Raw genomic sequence first — 19,998 nt, 5'->3', positions numbered from 1 at the left:
AGAATGTACAAACATGTTTTTTGTTGTCATTTTCGGTTAAGTATTTTTAAATCTTTATTCATTTCCCTTTTCAGAAGAAAAAAGGCAGAAGGTGGAGAGGGTTAACAATAGGTGAAAAGGGAAAGAACAAATATTTATCAAATTAGTATCCCCCAATGAAGAGGTTATTCAAAGCCCATTAGAGGGATTGGTTTCCTGCAGATGACGAACAAAGAGGAAGGAGTCAGGAAAACAGCATACACTCTTTTTAAGTCTCATTATGTCCATATAAACTCATGGTTCCACATGAAGCTCTGGTTTTGAGTAACATAGAGTTGCATTTGTCCATTTAGACAATCTTGTGGCACCTGGACATAAATTTCTTGGATTAGCAGAATAGACTCTGAGGGCCCATCCCCAGACTCTCAGTTCCCATAAAGAAAAACACTACTGCCATTCACTAACTGGGTATAGAGGAACAGGTCTGGTTGCCCAAATCCAGTGGTATGTTTTAACATGTGTTACAACACACAACAGACCTAAACCAGTAAGAATTTTGGATATAGAGTTTTAAAGTGTTTTCAAGTTACTGCACAATTCCCAGAATTAGGGATATTCCTAGGAAAAATGTGCTCCCTCTATCCCTGCTTAAGCCAGAAGGGATGATGGTTAAAAGTTTTTGGAAAATGGAAAAATGCTAAGAGGAGAAAGAAGTACTGACAAAAGGTAGGGGAAAGCACTCTAGACAGTCTTCAGGTTCATGTTTCAGATCCTTTTACCTGCTTCAGTATCTTTGTTAGAGATATTATCACTGGCTATCTTCTTTTGAATAAAAAATAAATTTGTAAACGAAAATACCCAGAGAACATGGAGGCCAACTAATCACACACACACACACACACACACACACACACACACACACACACACACACGCAAATACCAAAAGCAAGTTGTAAAGTTCTATAGCACTAAAATGTTTTAAAAACAAAACTATAGAAGCATTTAAGGGAGAAAGAAAATCAGAATTAGACATCTATGACCCAATGGGTAATATTATATTTGTCCCTTTTCAAGAAAGACAGTGGTCAATGAGATGGGTCTGTCCTTTCTCTGTTACTATGTCACCACAAGTACTCTGGCTGGAAGGGCAGAAAACTGGTCCTAGCACACACAATGAAATAAGTCTGGCTTATGGGTCTTCCTGGAAACTTAGCAGGAAAAGTTTAGAATTTTGGAGAACTGAACATTGGCATTTTTCCTCCCAATGTATACACATACCCCTCCATGCAGCATGTGAGAGAGAAAGGGTTCATTCTTAAAAACCTAAATTTACTTGATTCATTTACTAGTATACTATTTCAAAAGTTAAAACTCAATCCTCATTACATGTTTTGAAGATGGGAGAATAATTTAAAGAGGACATTGTGGCAAAGAAATCTGTTTTGGCTGAGAAAATGAGATAGCTAAATGGGCCACATACTACAAAAAGTTTTTCTTTAATTCTGGTAAAGCAACTAACAAATATAACAGCAGTTCCTGCTGTTTAAGCCCTAAAGCTGCTGCTGCTGACGGACATATCACTGAAAACACATAGTAGGAAGGAGGGTATCAGATTAAAATACAGGATTGGCAAAAGTAGATTTACAATTGTTCATACGGAAAATAATAATACAAGAATAAACTGAGTTTAGTGCAGTCACAACTATGAACTTATTTTTGCCCCATGCTGCATATCTATTTTCTCAATGCTTTCTAAGTATATTGGATTGAACAAGGTACCTAAATGAATGAGTAATGAGCATAATCAATACTTATTTGATGTGTCTTGAACACATGAACCTTTTGGTATACATGTCCCAGAAAGTGAGAAATAACTCGCTAATAACTGGGTAAGAAATCCTGGTGCAGGTCAGAAAGCTTTCAATTCTTTGCTTTTGACAAAAGTGGAGATCCTAATCAAGTTACTAGCTTTCAGATAAATAAAAATGAGTAACAACATGATTTAATCAACAGATAAATGGGGAGAATAGATCAATCTTACTGCAGAAGAATTTGAAATAATTTATGCAGATATCTCAGCCTCTAGATCTGGAAGATATAATTCCCCACTCCTGGGCTGCACTTCCTTCCAAGGAGTACAGAATGGAAAGGGGAAAAGGAGTTATAGTGGAGAAACCCTAAAATAGTCTCAGTCATGAATGTAATGAATGTTAGTATTAACAGTGATAAAAAATGTTTATAGTATGCACCCTTGATATGACATAAAGAAAATATACAGCTGACCTTTGAACAATGCAAAGGTTAGAGGTGACAATTCCTGTATAGTCAAAACCCGCATATAACTTTTGATTCTCCCAAAGCTTACTAGTAACTGCATGGTTCCAGGATCTCCCTTGGATACTCAATTTTGTGGGTGGTCAAGTCCCTTGTATAAAATGGTGTAGAACAATGAAAACATATACAAAATCTGCAAATTTCCTAAAATATTTTTTTTGAGCTGTGATTGCTTGAATGAAATATAAACCCAGGGATATGGAGGGCCAACTATATACTTATTGAAAAGAATATTCATTATAACAGGGCCCATGCAGTTTAAACCATGTTATTCAAGGGTCAACTGTACTTTCCATTTCTGATTTTCTTCCCCCTATTCACGATCCAGTCTAATAACCAGAAAAGCAATAGAAAAATACCAACTGGGGAATGAAATACTTGATCAGTACTCCTCAAAACTGTCAAGGTCATAAAAAAAAAGTCTTAAGACATTGTCACAGTTGCCTAAAGAAACATGCTTATCCTATCTAATCCTATCTAATAAAAGAGTAATATGCAAATTGACTATCACTCCAACACACAAGATGGCTGCCCCCATGTGGACACAAGATGGCCAGCAGGGAAGGGCAGTTGGGGGGGGACCCAGGTCTGCAGGGGAGGGCAGTTGGGGGCAATCAGGCCAGCAGGGGAGGGCAGTTAGGGGTGACCAGGCCTGCAGGGGAGGGCAGTTAGGGGCAAACAGGCTGGCAGGGGAGCAGTTAGGCATCAATCAGGCTGGCAGGGGAGTGGTTAGGGGGTGATCAGGCTGGCAGGCAGAAGCGGTTTGGGGCAATCAGGAAGGCAGGCAGGTGAGCAGTTGGGAGCCAGCAGTCCTGGATTGTGAGAGGGATGTCCGACTGCCCGTTTAGGCCCGAGCAGTTGGACATCCCTCGAGGGGTCCCAGATTGGAGAGGGTGCAGGCTGGGTTGAGGACCCCCCCCCACCGTGCACGAATTTCATGCACTGGGCCTCTAGTCCCATATAATAAGAGAGGAATATGCTAATTATCTGTTACATCGTGAAGCATAATGATCAACCACATAACGACCGGATCATGGATCTACAGGAGGGTGGGGCAGCAAACTACAAGCAGATGGCGGAGAGCTATGGAGGGGGCAGGGCAGCAAGCTATTGGGAAGGCGGAGGGAGACAGGAGGGCGGGGCAGCAGAGAGCTACTGGCACACAGATTCGTGTGCAGGGCTACTAGTTAAATATAATATGGTATCTTGCCTGGGATTCTGGAGCAGAAGAATGACGTAAGGTAAAAACTAAGGAAATGTGAAAGAGTATGGACTTTACTTAAAACAATGTATTTAATATTGGTTCACTATAATAACCGGAATCATAATAATGTTAGATGTTAATATTAAAGAAAACTGGCAGGTGCAGGGTATATGGAAATTATACTTCACAATTTTTTTTTAAATATATATATATTTTTTTTATTGATTTCTTACAGAGAGGAAGGGAGAGGGATAGAGAGTTAGAAACATCGATGAGAGAGAAACATCGACCAGCTGCCTCCTGCACACTCCCCACTGGGGATGTGCCCGCAACCAAGGTACATGCCCTTGACCGGAATCGAACCTGGGACCCTTCAGTCCGCAGGCCGACGCTTTATCCACTGAGCCAAACCGGCTAAGGCTATACTTCACAATTTTTATGAAAATCTAAAACTGTTCTAAAATTTTAAGTTATATAAAACAAAAAGGACAAAACCACAATGAAAAACCACATTCACCCATTAGAATGACTATAATTTTAAAAACACAGATAATGTGTTAATAAAGACCTGGAGAAATCGGAATTCTCACACACTCCTTGGTGGGGATGTACTACTTAGTGCAGCCACACTGAAAAACAGGCTGGCAGTTCCTCAAAAAGTTAAACATTGAATTACCATATGACCCAATAATTTCATCCCCAGGTATATATCCAAGGAAACAAAAGCGTGTACATGTACACAGTGTTCAGAGCAGCCTATTCATAATAGCCAAAGAAATAACCTGAAATGTTCATCAAGTAATTAATGGATAAACAAATAGTGGCATAAGCATTTAATGGAATATTATTTAGCCATAAAAAGGAATAAAATATATGTTACAATGAGGATGAACACTGAAAATGTTCAGCTAAGTTGAAGAAGCCAGACACGAAATACTACATATTGTAAGATTCCATTCATCTGAAATGTAAGAATAGGTGAATTCATAGAGACAGGAGGCAGACTGGTGTTTCCTAGGTGGAAGGGTGGATGGAGTTGAGTATAAATGACAGGTATAAGTTTAATGGTGATGAAAATGTTCTAAAAGTGATTGTGGTAATGGCTGCACAATGCTGAGAGTATATTAAAAACCTATAAACTGTACACTTGAAATCAGAGAATTATACAGTATGGACATTATATCTCAATAAAAGTTATTAAAAAAAAAAAAAAAAAGACTGACAGTGCGGCAGGTGCTGCTCAGTGGTTAGAGTGTTGGCCCTTGAACCAAAGGGTCAGGGGTTTGATTTCAGCCAAGGGCATGTACCTGGGTTGCAGGTTACCCGCCCTGATTGGGGCAAGTTGGGGTGGCAACCAACTGATGTGGCGCTCTCACATCGATTTTTCTCTCCCCCCACCTCCGCTCCCTTCCATCCTCTCTAAAGTCAATGGGAAAAATATCCTCCAGTGAGGAATAACAAGACAAAAAAAGAACAGATGGTTAAATATCCAGATAGATGGGTCAACAGATTAATCAATAAAGGAAATCACAAGAAATATATAAGCCTTCCAAATCATAAGACACATCCACATATACAAGGTGTTCCTAAAAAATGTACAATTGATAGCTCCCTTTTGAAAATGAAATGTATTTTAACACACACTGCCTTTACAATTATTCAAAGTGTCTGTATACAGTTTTTTGGAACACCCTATATATAAAACTATGGATAATGGAAGCTCTTTTAAAGGTAGCATGTAGCCTGGCCAGTGTGGCTCAGTTGGTTGGATGTTGTCTCATGCACTAAAAGATTGCCTGTTTGCTTCCCGGTCAGGGCACATGCCTGGGTTGTGGGCTTGATCCCCAGTAGAGGGTGCGTAGAAAGCAGCCAATTGATGTTTGGTTCTCACATTCATATCTCTCTCTCTCTCTTTCTCTCTCTCTCTCGCTTTCCTTCTTTCTTCCCCTCTCTCCAAAAATCAATACAAAATATATTTTTTAAAAATTTTAAGTAGCATGTTAAGTCCATTTTCAGTTTGGAAAAAATAAGACCTTTCTGCAAAAAGTAGTGAGAATCTTAGAATAAAGAAACAATCAATGCAAACATGAAAATCATGAGATCCAAGATGCAGATGGAACTTACGATAAAGTAGGAGGAAGAATTCATACTAGAAAATTTCTCCCAAGGCAAACATAAAGGAGTAACATGTGCATTATTTTCCATAAATACAACTCTTCAAAATGATGCATACATGCTACTTAAAGCTCTAGCAGAAGACAAAATAACCAAATATAAAAGGATTCTTTTGTACTTACAAAATAATATCTAATCTTAAGAAACACCTAAAAACCAGATTGTTTTTTATCAACCCCTTACCTGACATTCTGAGTAGGATTCCACCTTTCGGAGGGCAGTTCACCACTCTGTGGGTCATCTACGGGTGGATGAAGAATTGAAATGCATACATCTCCATTCTGTAAGATACAAACCACATTCAGTACTCAAAAATATGACATAAAAAAGAGACATCAGTTCCTCTGAAATTTCTTTTATTCCTCCAAAACTTGTTTTCTTATCATTAGAGGAGAAAACAATTCTGCTTTTTCTTCACATTTGGAATCACTGTTAAAGGATTAAACTTTTTTGTCCTGGCCGGTTTGGCTCAGTGGATAGAGCGTCGGCCTGCTGACTGAAGGGTCCCAAGTTCGATTCCAGTCAAGGGCACATGCCTGGGTTACAGGCTTGGTCCAACATGCAGGGGACAGCCAATCAATGATTCCTTCTCATCACTATGTTTCTATCTCTCTCTTCCAGGCCTTTCCTCTCTGAAATCAATAAAAAGGTATTTTTTTAAAAAGGAATAAACTTTTTAAATATTATAAATATTAATTATGACCAATCTCCAATATATATTTCTTAGTTAAAAAAGAAACACTGTATATCTGTTAACATCATCCTCCTAAAAAATCATTTCAAAATAGAAATATACAGCGTAACCAGTATCGCTCAGTGGTTGAGCGTCGACCCATGAACCAAGAGATAACCGGACTGATTCCTGGTCAGGGTACATTCTTGGGTCGGCTGCCTTATAGATGTCTCTCTCTCTATCCCTGTCCCTTCCTCTCTCTCTAAAATCAATTAAACACACACACACGCAGAAAATAGAAAGACAAACCTGGTAAATCAAGATTCAAGAGTCTTGGGAAGCAACTAAATATCTGTATTTTCAGACACAAAACTAAGTTACATAAAAAGAAACAAAACAAAACAAAAATCTATCCTTGCTTAAAATCTGCATAAAGATGCTATAATTTACCTTTAATATCAATCACTGGTTTTAATAAGTATGGTATATAGAAACTGAAAATATGCCTCACAACAACTTCATTATAACTCTTGCAATATATGGGATAGAAGAACTCACCACTATGGTTTTAATATTTTGGTTTGTAAATTTAAATTATATAGGACCTAATCCACAGGTACATTTAATTTAAGTCAAACATATGAATTGCTAACCATATGCAAAAATAGACTGCTACTGTCCTAGGTGGTTTGGCTCAGTGGATAGAGCGTCGGCTTGTAGACTGAAGGGTCCCAGGTTCGATTCTGGTCAAGGGCACATGCCCGGTTGTGGGCTCGATCCCCAGTAGTGGGCGAGCAGGAGGCAGCTGATCAATGATTCTCTCTCATCATTGATGTTTCTATCTCTCTATTCCTCTCCCTCTGTGAAATCAATAAAAAAATATATTTTTTAAAATAGATGCTATTCAATAGAAAAAGACAAGATTGAATTAGATATAGTCACCTATCTCTTGGTCTAAAATGAAAGTTAACATTAAAAATTTTTTAAACTAGAGGGATGCCCTAGCTGGTTTGGTTCAGTGGACAGAGCGTCGGCCTGCAGACCAAAGGGTCCCAGGTTCGATTCTGGTCAAGGGCATGTACCTTGGTTGCAGGCTCCTCCCTGGCCCTGGCCCCGGTCAGGGCTTGTGCTGTAAGCAACCATTTGATGTGTTTCTCTCACATTGATATTTCTCCCTGTCTTTCCCTCTCTCTTCCACTCTTTCTAAAAATCCATGGAAAAATATCCTCGGGTGAGGATTAAAAAACACACAAAAAACCTAGAGGTATAACTATATAATGTGAAAATTTCTTACAAATACAACTCAAATTTAGACACAAATACGCAACCATATCAAGATAACATTTTAAAAATAATAGCAAGTAATATATTCTAAAATTCTATTGCTAGATGTCATGAGAAAGGTAAAAAAGCATGACAGAGAAAAGTTCCAAGCTCTGCCCCTCGCGTCGCTGCCCCGCCATCTGGCCCCCGCGGACCGGTGACCCCACAACCCGCTACCGACCAATCTGCCCAGCACTCGCGTGCACCATGTCTGGTTCCTCCAGCATCACTGCTATGAAGAAAGTGGTTCAACAGCTCCGGCTGGTGGCCGGGCTCAACCGCGTGAAGGTTTCCCAGGCAGCTGCAGATTTGAAACAATTTTGTCTGCAGAATGCTCAACATGACCCCCTGCTGACTGGAGTATCTTCAAGTACCAATCCCTTCAGACCCCAGAAAGTTTGATCCTTTTGGTAGTAAAATGAATTTTGAAGGTGTTCTAAACCACTTTTCTTGAATCGGTGAATATTCAAAGAGAGCTAAATCTGAAGCCTGTACAAAAAGCTTACCCTATAACATGTGCCATACTATACAAATTTCTGCTTTTGTCAGTCCTTAACATCTACCTCTCTGAATTTTCATGAATTTCTATTTCACAAGAATGATTATTTTATATACACTGGCAGCAGCATACAAATAAAATACTTAGTATGAAAAGTAAAAAAAAAAAAAGCATGACAGAAACAAGGAGAAAAAACTAGGTATATTTGTTTTTGTTTTTAATATATTTTTATTGGTTTCAGAGAGGAAGAGATAGAAACATCAATGATAAGAGAAAATCATGGATCGGCTGCCTCCTGCATGCCCCACACTGGGGATAGAGCCCGAAAGCTGGGCACATGCCCTGACCAGGAATCGAACCGTGACCTCCTGGTTCATAGGTCATGCTCAACCACTGAGCCATGCTGGTGGGCGTAACTAGGTCTATCTGGACAGCATGGAAGAATGAAAGGCTTAGTGGTCGAGGAACTTTTGACATGGGCCTTGAGTAAGGAGTACAATTATAACAACCCAAGGGAAATTTAGACAAATGATAGGATAAAATATTCTTGAGTGGTTGTATTTGTTTTGTACTGCTACTATAAAAAATTGCCCACAAATTTAGTGGCTTACAACAACACAAATTTCTTATTCTACAGTTTTGTAAGTCCAAGTCTGACACTGTTCGCACAGGGCCAAGGTCAATGTGTCAATAGCAGTGCATTTTTTCCTTGTCCTTTCTAGTTTCTAAAGGTCACTATATTTCTTTGTTCTTAGCCCCCTTCTTCTAATCCTCAAAGCAAACATTGTTTTTTTTCTATGGAACTTTTTTTTTAATCCTCACCCGAGGATATTTTTCCATTGATTTTTAGAGAGAGAGTGGAAGAGAGAGGGGGAAGACAAAGAGAAATATCAATATATGAGAAATATATCGATTGGTTGCCTCCTGCACGCGCCCTGACCAGGGCCCGAACCAGGGAGGAGCCTGCAATCGAGGTACGTGCCCTTGACCAGAACTGAACCTGGGACCCTTTGGTCCGCAGGCCAACACTCTATCCACTGAAGCAAACCAGCTAGGGCTCTATGGGACTTTTAAAGTCACATCTCCCCTCACTCTCATTTTCTGTCTACATCTTCCACATTAAAGGACCCTTGTTTTTACACTGGGCCACCTGAATAGTCCAGAATAATCTCCTTATTTTATGGTCAACAGATTAGCTACTTTGACTCCTCTTTAACATGTAACCTAATATATCACAAATTCCAGAGAGTAGGAGTGGACTTCTCTGAGGAACCATTATTCTTCACCAAAATAGTGAAGAACTAGTTTGAATAAAAAAATAGAGCACAAAAATTAGGCCAGAGGAGTATGTTACTTTGTTCACAGACTAATATAAATAAAATTTCTGAGCAGTGGAATGGCATAAGGGATTTGTACTTAGAAACTACATATTAAAAAAGGGCATCTTGCCCTAGCCGGTTTGACTCAGTGGATAGAATGTCAGCCTGCAGACCAAAGGGTCCCAGGTTCGATTCTGGCCAAGGGCACATGCCTGGGTGGCGAGCTCGATCCCCCTCAGTAGGGGGCGTGCAGGAGGCAGACAATCAATTATTCTCATCATTGATGTTTCTATCTATCTTTCTCCCTTCCTCTCTGAAATATATATATATATATATATATATATATATATATATATATATATAAATATATATATAAATATCTATCTTTCTCCCTTCCTCTCTGAAATATATATATATATATATATATATATATATATATATATATATATATATATATATATATATATATAAAAATAGGGGGGGGCCGCCTCTCGCCCTAGTTGGTTTGGCTCAGTGGATAGAGCCTTGGCCTGCCGACTGAAGGGTCCTGGGTTTGATTCCAGGCAAGGGCACATGCCCGGGTGCAAGCTCGATCCCCAGTAGCATGCAGGAAGCAGCCAATCAATGATTCTCTCTCATCATTGCTGTTTCTCTCTCTCTCTCTCTCTCTCCCTCTCCCTTCCTCTCTGAAATCAATAAAAATATATTAAAGGGGGGGGGGGCATCTCTACTGTTGCAAAGTATCTGACAAAACCCAAAACTTTTTCATGACAGAAGCACTCAGAAACTATAAATAAAAGGGAACTTTAACATTATAGAGGATGTTTATTAAAAGATCCACAGTTAACATCATACTCAATGGTGAAAGTTTTTCTCCTAAGATCAGGAACAAAACAAGGATGGATACCTTCTCTCACCACTGCTTTTTTTTAGGTTAATCATCATCTGAGTATATTTTTCCCACTGATTTTTAGGGAGGTGAAAGGGAAGCAAAGGAGGGAGAGAAAGAGAAGAAGAGGGGGAGAGAAGGGAGGGAGGGATGCAGGGAAAGGGATGATAAAGGAGATGAAGCAGAACCAGGTAAACTGCTATCTAAAAAATTTTTATTGTTATCAAGTAAGAAGGGATTAAACCAGCCGTGGGCAAACTACGGCCCGCGGGCTGGATCCAGCCCGTTTGGCTGTTCTATCCGGCCCATGGAGCCGAAAGAGCGGAGGGTTCTCTTGCTCTCCCCTCCGCTCCTTTACTTTGAATTTATATTAGTTCACACAAACACTCCATCCATGCTTTTGTTTCGGCCCCCCGGTCCAGTTTAAGAACCCATTGTGGCCCTCGAGTCAAAAAGTTTGCCCACCCCTGGATTAAACCCTTATTATAAAAGATCTTGCTATTTCAAGGATTCAAATGTACATCCAGTCAAATTACATCCCCTGTGAACTTAATGATGTACACAGAGTATAGAAAGACCATAAATATGAATGGCAAGAGGAAAAAGGTAGAAAGACAAGTATCTGTGAAGGTTAATTTTATGTCAACTTGACTAGGCTAAGGGATGCTCAGATAGCGGGTAAAACATGTTTCTAGGTGTATCTGTGAGGGTGTTTGTGAAAGAGATTTAGTGTTTGAATCAGTACATTGGGATGGCCGAGTTCCTGGTTCTCCAGCTTTGGAACTCTGGTACCTGACACAAGCAGCAGCCTTGGACTGGGAGTTACACCACTGGCTTCCCCTGGTTCTCAGACCTTTGGATTTATTTTGAATGATACTTCCAACTTTTCTGGTTCTACAGCCTGTGGAATTTCTCAGACTTCATAACCATGTGAGCCAATTCCTTTAATAAATCTCCTCATATATATCTCTATATATCCTACTGGTTCTGTTACTCTGAAGAACCCTGACAAATACAGTATCCTTACTTTTACCTGGTCTTTTGGTGTCATTAAAAAACATAATTTATAATTATAGATTATACAGAAACTCTTGCTAGATCCAGTTCTTTCAGTTTTTGAAAAGCTGACTATGGGTCTTACCCATTTTACTCCTAATAGCCTGTCATCCACGTAAATAATTACAAAAGATCATAAACTGTGTAACTGGGCCAGTCGCCATTTACATAGCCTAAATTTTGTTATTCCAAAGAGCAATGGTTCCACAGACTTGGCAACCTTTTAAAAAACTTGTGAGACACTAGAGAGCTCTCTCTCTCTTTCTCTCTCTAAGCCACATGAGAATACAGAGATAAGCTAGGAAGAGAGTTGTCACCAAAAACCAACCATTTTGCACCTTGATCTTGGACTTCTAGCTTCCTGAACTGTGAGAAAATAAGTTTCTGTTGTTTAAGCCATCCCGCCTGTGGCATTTTGTTATGGCAGCCTGAGGAGACTAAACCAACATGTAGAGTCTATTTTTAATCATTATTAAAACAACATTTAGAAATACCATGCCCTACTGATAGTGGAATAGCAGTCAAATTGGTATAGCTGTACAATGTTGACTGCTATAGATTATTATGTTGTGAGAATCATCTGGGTCTAGAATAAAAAATAACTCTTTAGAACTAGAATCTTAATTGAAATAGCAAAATATTTTCATATCGGCTACCAAGTAGCATAAAATATAGCAGCTTACTGTAACCTTTACTTTAATGGCTGCATTAGTTGCATTTATGTATGCAACTAATTATTATAAAATGATTTGTATGCTCCTTCAAAAAACATTCAAAATCTTTATTATTTTAAAAAACAAAGCTCCATACTATGTTCTACAACTCACTAGTGCTAAAAGGATTTAATACTTCTGTATACTTTTTTTTCAGTCATATGGTGAACATAAAACTACTATAAAAATTACTGTAAAAAATATTTTCCAATGAATTGAAAAAAATTTTTAAATATGTTCTTGATATTAGAGAGAGGGGAAAGGAGAGGGAGGGGTGACATACTATATAATAAAAGTGTAATATGCAAATTGACCAAAGAGCAGAACAGCCGGTCGCTATGACAAGCACTGACCACCAGGGGGCAGACGCTCAAGGCAGGAGCTGCCCCCTGGTGGTCAGTGTATTCCCACAGGGAGAGTGCCACTCAACCAGAAGCTGGGCTCACAGCTGGCGAGCGCAGCAGCAGTGGCAGGAGCCTCTCCCACCTCCGCTGCAGGCGGGCGGTAAGGAGTGAGGGGTCCCGGACTGCGAAAGCCCTGGACTGTGAGGGGGATGTCTGACTGCTGGCCCGATCCCCAGGAGGACACCCCCGGAGGGGTCCCAGACTGTGAGAGGGCACAGACTGGGCTGAGGGACCCCTACCCCGCCCAGTGCACGAATCTTGTGCACCAGGCCTCTAGAGAGAGAGAGAGAGAGAGAGAGAGAGAGAGAGAGAGAGAGAGAGAGAGAGTGTGTGTGTGTGTGTGTGTGTGTGTGTGTGTGTGTGTGTATAGAGAGAGAGAGAGAGAGATGAGAAACGTGAATCAGCTGTCTCTTGCCGCCCCCTACTGGGGATTGAGTCCAAAACCCAGGCATGTGCCCTGACCAGGAATAGAACCAGCAACCTCTCTGTGCATGGGACAATGCTCAACCAAATGAGCCACACCAGCCAGGACTGAAAATTTTTAATAAATACTAAAGAGCAGTGAGATTGATTTACCATAACTGTCAAATTCGTAGTGAAGAAAATATACATGGCCCTAACCGGTTTGGCTCAGTGGACAGAGTGTTGGCCTGCGGACTGAAGGGTCCCAGGTTTGATTCCAGTCAGGGGCATGTACCTTGGTTGCGGGCACATCCCCAGTAGGAGGTGTGCAGGAGGTAGCTGATCGATGTTTCTCTCTCATTGATGTTTCTCTCTATCCCTCTCCCTGCCCCTCTATAAAAAATCAATAAAATGTATTTTTTTTTTAAAAAAAAGGAAGAAAATATACATGAAAACCTCACATATTAACATGGTTTGTGAAACAAATGGGGTTTCTCGTGGGCTAATTCTGAGCATACAACACGTAACCAGGAAACTATTTTTTATTTCACTCAACATCCTGTATAATAAAGAGGTAATATGCAATTTGACCGTCACGCCGTCACAAGATGATGGTACTCACAGCGGGGGCGGCTGATCCACACACCTGCCGCCGGAGTCCCCTCAGCCCCGCCGGGGGCCTTGGGTACTCCTGCACCCCCCACTGACTGAGGCTCAGGCAAGCAGGGCCGGCCGAGGTGCAGGCAAGCCTCGGATGGCGGCTGCCCAGGCACCCAAGGCTTACGCTGCTGGCAGTGGCAGCAGCAGAGGTGTTATGGAGGCGTCGCCTTCCCCTGATCGCCTGGGTGTCCTCCTGCCCCTGAGGGCTCCTGGACTGTGAAAGGGGGCAGGCTGGGCTGAGGGAACCCCTCCAGTGCATGAATTTTCATGCACCAGGCCTCTAGTCTATATTTATAAAAACCTAAGTGACTGTTTGATGGGTAACTATGATGCACAATGATCACCAGGGGGCAGACGCTCAACGCACAGGCATAGAAACATGGAACAGACTGATGAATCTCAGAGGGAAGCGGGGAGAAGAAGAGCGGGAAGAGATTAACCAAAGATTTTATATGCATACTTGAGGCCGGATTCATGTACTGCTGGAATCCCTCAGCCTGGCCTGCGGGGATTGGGCTGAATCTGTGCACTGGGCCTCTGACATCCCCCCACAGGTCCTGGATTGTGAGAGGGCACAGGCCAGGCCGAGGGACCCCACCAGTGCATGAATCTGTGCACCGGGCCCCTACTATTACAAAAAGAGCAAAAAGGAGTAGATTTTGCAGTACATTCACTGATGACAAGTTCATATTAAATTTCTTTTTTTTTTTTTAATTTTTTTGTTTTTATGGATTCTGGAGAGAGAAGAAGGGAGACGGATTGAGTGATAGAAACATCGATGGTTTGCCTTCTGCAGGCCCCCCTCCTGGGGGATCAAGCCCTCAACCTGGGAATGTGCCCTGACCAGGAATCAAATTGGGTTCATGGGTCAATGCTCAATGACTAAGCCACACTGGCCAGGGAAATTTCTTTTGTTCTCCAAGTTTCCCTGGATATTTATAAATTTCACAAATATGGCAATGATAACAATTAAATTTGTTCATATAACACAGCAGTATTTTTAACTTTCATAGCTATAGTAATGTGTATGTGGATGAATTCAGAACTGCAACCAACGTCTCATGATTTTTAAAACTTTACATAATAAACAATATTTTCTACCAGGAATAGTCTATATATAATTTATTTTTAGTGCTCGAGTTGATATACCAAAAACTCATCAATTTCTATATTTTGAAACTTAAGTAGGCATTTGCTTTTGTATTTTTGTTTTGTTGGTGTTATTGTCATTGTTTACCCCTTTCATCCTCAGTTATAAGTAACTCTGCAGTGCTTGGTGACTATAGAGCAGCCGTGGGCAAACTACGGCCCGCGGGCCGGATCCGGCTGTTCTATCCGGTTCTCTTGCTCTCCCCTCCGCTCCTTTACTTTGAATTTATATTAGTTCACACAAACACTCCATCCATGCTTTTGTTCCGGCCCTCCGGTCCAGTTTAAGAACCCATTGTGGCCCTCGAGTCAAAAAGTTTGCCCACCCTTGCTATAGAGTAATTGACATTGAGATCCACTGTGTTTCTAGCACAGGTGGGTGAGTAGAGAGCAACTCCCAAGAATATCTTTTTGGCCAAGAACCATGAGCCCCAACAATCTCTAGAATCACAGAAAGTTCAATTCTAATACCATTTCCAAAATGCAGCAAAGGTAAATTAACTAATGTGAGAAGAGTCTCTTATGATCCCTTTGACTACATCAAATTTAATTCCTAACTATGAATTATCACTTCTTTTATTTTTTTTCCTTGTCCGAGGATATGGTTATTGATTTGAGATAGAGAAGAAAGGAGAAGGAGAGTGAGAGGGAGGAAGAGAGAGAGGAGGGAAAGAGAGAAAAAGAGGGAGGGAGAAAGAGAAGGGAAGAGAGTGAGAAATATTTATGTGAGAAACATCAATTGGTTGCCTCCCAATTGGCTGCCTTCCCTTACGTGCCCCAAATGGGGATTGAACCCACAACCTACCTTAGTGGGAATCAGTGCCCTGAGTGGAAATTGAATCCATGACTTTTTAGTGTACAGGGACAATGCTCCAACCAATTGAGCCACCCGGCCAGGGCTATAGCTTCTTTTAATTTAAAACAAAACATTTATGGTATGGGAAACAACTGAATATTTGTAAGTATACATGCATTATTTTGTTAAAAATTTTATTATTAATATGGAAAATATTTTTTGAAATAATGATCCACCAATGCTGACTCTTCTGATACAGAACTAAACAGCCTACACCTAAGTAGTAAAACAAAAAACAGTGAAAAGGGGGTTTATCTACCTACACTTTCTTCCTTCAGAGCTCTGAATCCTTTATTCTGGTTTGTGTTTTGTTTATTTTTTAATCCTCACTCAAAGATTTTTCCCATTGAATTTTAGAGAGTAGAAGGAAGCGGAGGGAGGGGTGAGAGAGAGAAAGAAACATCAATGTGAGAGAGACACAGCCATTGGTTTTCTCTTGCACTCGCCCCAACTGGGACCAGGGATCGAACCTGCAACCCAGGTACGTGCCCTTGACCAGAATCGAACTTGAGACTGTTCAGTGCAAGTGCCGAAGCTCTAACCACACTTACTAACACCAGCCAGAGCTGTTTCTTTCTTTTTTGGGAGGAGTTTGAGAATCAGAAAACAGATGGAAACAAGTGAGTATATGACTTTAAGGTGAATTAGTTCTCGATAGCAAGACAAAAGCTGGAGTCTACCCAATTTTCTCTTGCTATCTAAAAATCTATATATACTACGTATTTGGAAGGCAAGAACTTTTGATTATTAAATGGACAGGAACACAAAAATGTTTCTATGTAAACTGATCTCAGTTTGTACTTATAAAACAGTGAATTATTTCTATATTCTCTCTCGTACAACAGGATAACTTTGTTATATAGAATAGTATAAGGTATTCACAGCTGTTTATCTGTATTAGATACTAAAGAAAACAATATTCTAGGAGCTTTATTTTTGAAAATGTGACTTTATATGACCCAGTTTGTCCTGTTTTAAGAAGGAAAGAAGAATGAAGATAATGCCTTACAGAAAAAGAAGGTTGTGAAAAACAGTAAAGCTATTCCAGTGTGCTAATTTATGCAGACTGAAATCCAAATTCAGGATCCTGGAGTAAGTTCTCCATTTCTCACCTGCAAGCATTTTAAAGGCTAAATAGCTGTTTCTGAAGCAAAAGTGCTTCCCAATATCCACCAGGCCAAAAAGGGACTACAGGACTAAGGCTGTAAATTTTTAAAAACAAATTTAATGCTTGGGTCATAGCTATAATAAAATGATACAACTCCAGAGCCCTACTGCAATGAAAAAAATTTAAAAATGGTAGAGTGAACGGCCCCCACATATTATTCTGAGAAACATAATGCAGCATTCTAGCATCCTTGCAGATTAGTACAAAGCTAAGTAAATTTCATCCACAAAACTAGAGACAATTTCCCCAGGCATGTGGGCCTTGTCCAGTAAAAGAGCCTTGCCTTGGATTTATCCCAAGAGGGGCTCTCAATTGCTCTGTGGCAACTCCTGAAAGGAGGGCAGACCAAATATAGTAGGATAAATCCCCTCCAAAAAGCTGAATCCTTGATCATAGCAACAGGTGACCCTTGCTGTGAAGCTACAGGACAGGTACACAAATACATTTGTATGACTTTATCTACTAAGTTTAAAAAATGCAAATGTTAACATGTATGCATTATAAGTTAGCAATTAGCAGCAGAGGTTTAAAGCAAGGGTGGAGGACCTTTTTTCTGCCAAAGGCCAGCTGGATATTTATAACATCATTCAAGGGCCATACAAAATTATCAACTTAAAAATTAGCCTGCTATATTTGGTCAAACATTTAATTAACTCACCCTCAATGCTTTGATAGGGCCAGACCAAATGATTTTGCGGCCTTGTACGGCCCACAGGACAGACATTCCCCACTTCTGGTTTAAAGCCTTAATCTTAACTATAATATACACTGGTATTACGAAACTATCCTCAATTTTGAACAATTAAACTAAAAACTGCTAACTAAGTGGGAAACCATAAATAGTCCTTTATGGCTATCGCATTAACTACTACCACAGCATACTGAGATTATAAAATAACTAATCTTCAGAGAAATTTATGATAGATGACTCTTACCTCATAAATGTTGGGGTGCCACATTTTGGTCAAGAATCTGAAGGTAGGTGGTGAATATGGGTAGTCAATAGGAAATTTAATATGCGCCTGGAAAAAAACACACAAAACGCTAATAAATGAGATTACAGGTTATTCATCTGCCTAATTATTCACCTTATCACACTTCAATAAAACAAAGTGCCTATGTATAGAGTAGACTCTGGGAATTAAAACAGCTCATATATTGTTTTGTTAGCCCCAGTGTCAGGGTTATTATTAGTATGTTCTTATAGCATTTCTTCAAATATTTATTAAGAGTTTATGGCAAATGAACAAAACTCAACAGCTACGTAATTTTTTTTAAGAGAGAGAGGAAAGGAGAGAGATAAAGAGTTAGAAAAAGGAGTATCAATCGGCTGCCTCCTGCACGCCCCCTACCGGGGATTGAGCCTGCAACCCAGGTGTGTGCCCTGACCAGGAATCAAACCAGTGACCTCTGGGTTCATGGGTCAATGCTCAACTACTGAGCCACACCAGCCAGACAACCTTACCTAATAATAGACAAACATGTAAACTGACCATACCTCCGCTACACCACCAGCCAATCAGGAGTGACATGCAAATTAACCCAACAAAGATGGCGGTTAATTTGCATACACAGGCACTGAGTGATGGGGTGGGATGCTTGCGTTCTGCCCCACCCCCAGTCTCTCAGGGCCTCTGGGCAGCATGGGAAGGCGGAGCAGAAAGAGGCGGCTCCCGGGCCTGAGCAGAAAGGGGCTGGGCCGGAGTGGAAAGGCGGTGCCGGCAGCCAGGGAAAGGAAAGCCCATTCTAGCACGCATCTTCGTGCATCGGGCTTCTAGTAGCTACATAATTTTTAACTGAACTCACACTGAGTGAAAACAGTATTATGGACAGGTGTGTCACATTAATGAAATTAATTAATATAACCTTATGGTACATATATAGAACAAAGTGGGGTTTTTTACTCACATAATTTAACCACCACCCAGATACTAAATACTACCATTTTGAAATAGCTCCTTCCAATAGTTTTTGAATGCATGAATACATATGCTTATTTCTTTACAAAACTTATTTTCAAAGATTTAAATATACCATGTTTCGGGATATTTTTTGTTAAACCTCACTGGAGGATATATTTTTTCCCATTGTTTTTAAAGAGAGTGAAAGGAAGGGGGAGAGACAGAGAGAAACATTGCTGTGAGAGAGAAACAGGCATATCGATTAGTTGCCTCCCACACATGCCCCTGGACTAGGACCAGGGATGAAGCCTGCAACCGAGATAACTGACTAGAATCAACCAGTGAGCCTTGAGTTCACCGGCCAAAGCTCTAACCACTTTGACAAACAAAGCTGCTAGGGCAGTTGTGTTTTATACTGTTTTTCCCCATCTAAATCATAAACATTTTCCTGTCATATAATAATCTCCAAATGTATGATTGTTAGTATCTGCATAATGTTCCATCATATGGATATAGAGATGAATCATTTAAAAAAAAAATGATTTTCTTATTTTGGGACACTTGGGTTTTTCCATTCTTTTGGTATTGTAAATACTGCTGCACTGAATGTCATAAATATGCAGTCTTTGCTTACCTGCCTTTAGAATATAACACTAGTTTTAGAAAAGACAACTGGGGAGATTCTTACCAACCTAAAGAACTTGAATCTTCTGAAACCAGTTTTCTAAGAGCCTTACCAATCCTAATTATGGTTACTTAAATATAATAAATATTAATTACTTAGTATTGTTTCTCTATTTTCTCTAAGCATCTACTAATATTTTAAATAATTTACATTGAATTTTCATCTTTATCAATCTGTACTTCAACACTACTTATCTCCACATAATTTTTAAAAGTAACATCTCTAGAATAAAGTCAAGATCAAGTTTAAACTATTTTTATTGATTTTTTAAAGGTATCAAGCCTAAATTATGCTTATATTACAACTGAAAGAAGGTAACATTGGATGGTACCTTGAAAGTTTCATAAGAACTCCTTCAATAGAATGTACAATCCTAAAGAGTTTAGCTGAAGTCAAAATCCAGGGGAATATTCTGCTATAGTGCTCCCCTGAGATTATGCAGTTTTATCACTATTTTTCAGATCCTTATTAATAATTTAAACATTATTTCATATGTATGCTTCTCCATCTGGATGGAGGAATAAAGATGCTTATAGCCCTGGCTGGTGTTGCTCAGTGGTTAGAGTGTCCGCCTGCATCCCGAAGGGTCATGGGTTCAATTCCTGGTCA

At 40.0% G+C, this 19,998-nt stretch overlaps 2 protein-coding genes across 2 annotated transcripts in view; one reads left to right on the top strand and one right to left on the bottom strand.

Moving 5' to 3' along the window:
• The window catches only part of UBE2R2 (ubiquitin conjugating enzyme E2 R2), an 80,728-nt gene that overhangs the window by 8,960 nt on the left and 51,770 nt on the right, over positions 1–19,998 (bottom strand). Inside the window, exons 2-3 of the mRNA XM_080671234.1 lie at positions 17,739–17,825; positions 5,876–5,973 (exon numbers count right to left, since the gene is read on the bottom strand). Of these exons, the coding sequence (XP_080527360.1) occupies positions 5,876–5,973; positions 17,739–17,825 (185 nt within the window). The remainder of the gene's footprint in view (positions 1–5,875; positions 5,974–17,738; positions 17,826–19,998) is intronic.
• Positions 7,896–8,090, top strand: LOC308248620 (guanine nucleotide-binding protein G(I)/G(S)/G(O) subunit gamma-5-like; the record flags this gene model as incomplete). The annotated part of the gene is made up of 1 exon (XM_080668753.1): positions 7,896–8,090. One exon carries the CDS (start codon positions 7,896–7,898, stop codon positions 8,088–8,090), a length of 195 nt encoding a protein of 64 aa, XP_080524879.1.

The sequence above is a fragment of the Plecotus auritus genome (assembly GCF_963455305.1).
Source record: "Plecotus auritus genome assembly, chromosome: 5".
In the NCBI taxonomy this organism is placed as follows: domain Eukaryota; kingdom Metazoa; phylum Chordata; class Mammalia; order Chiroptera; family Vespertilionidae; genus Plecotus; species Plecotus auritus.
The sequence above is the reverse complement of the archived record's forward strand: the minus strand, read 5'-3'. Positions and strand labels throughout refer to the sequence as shown.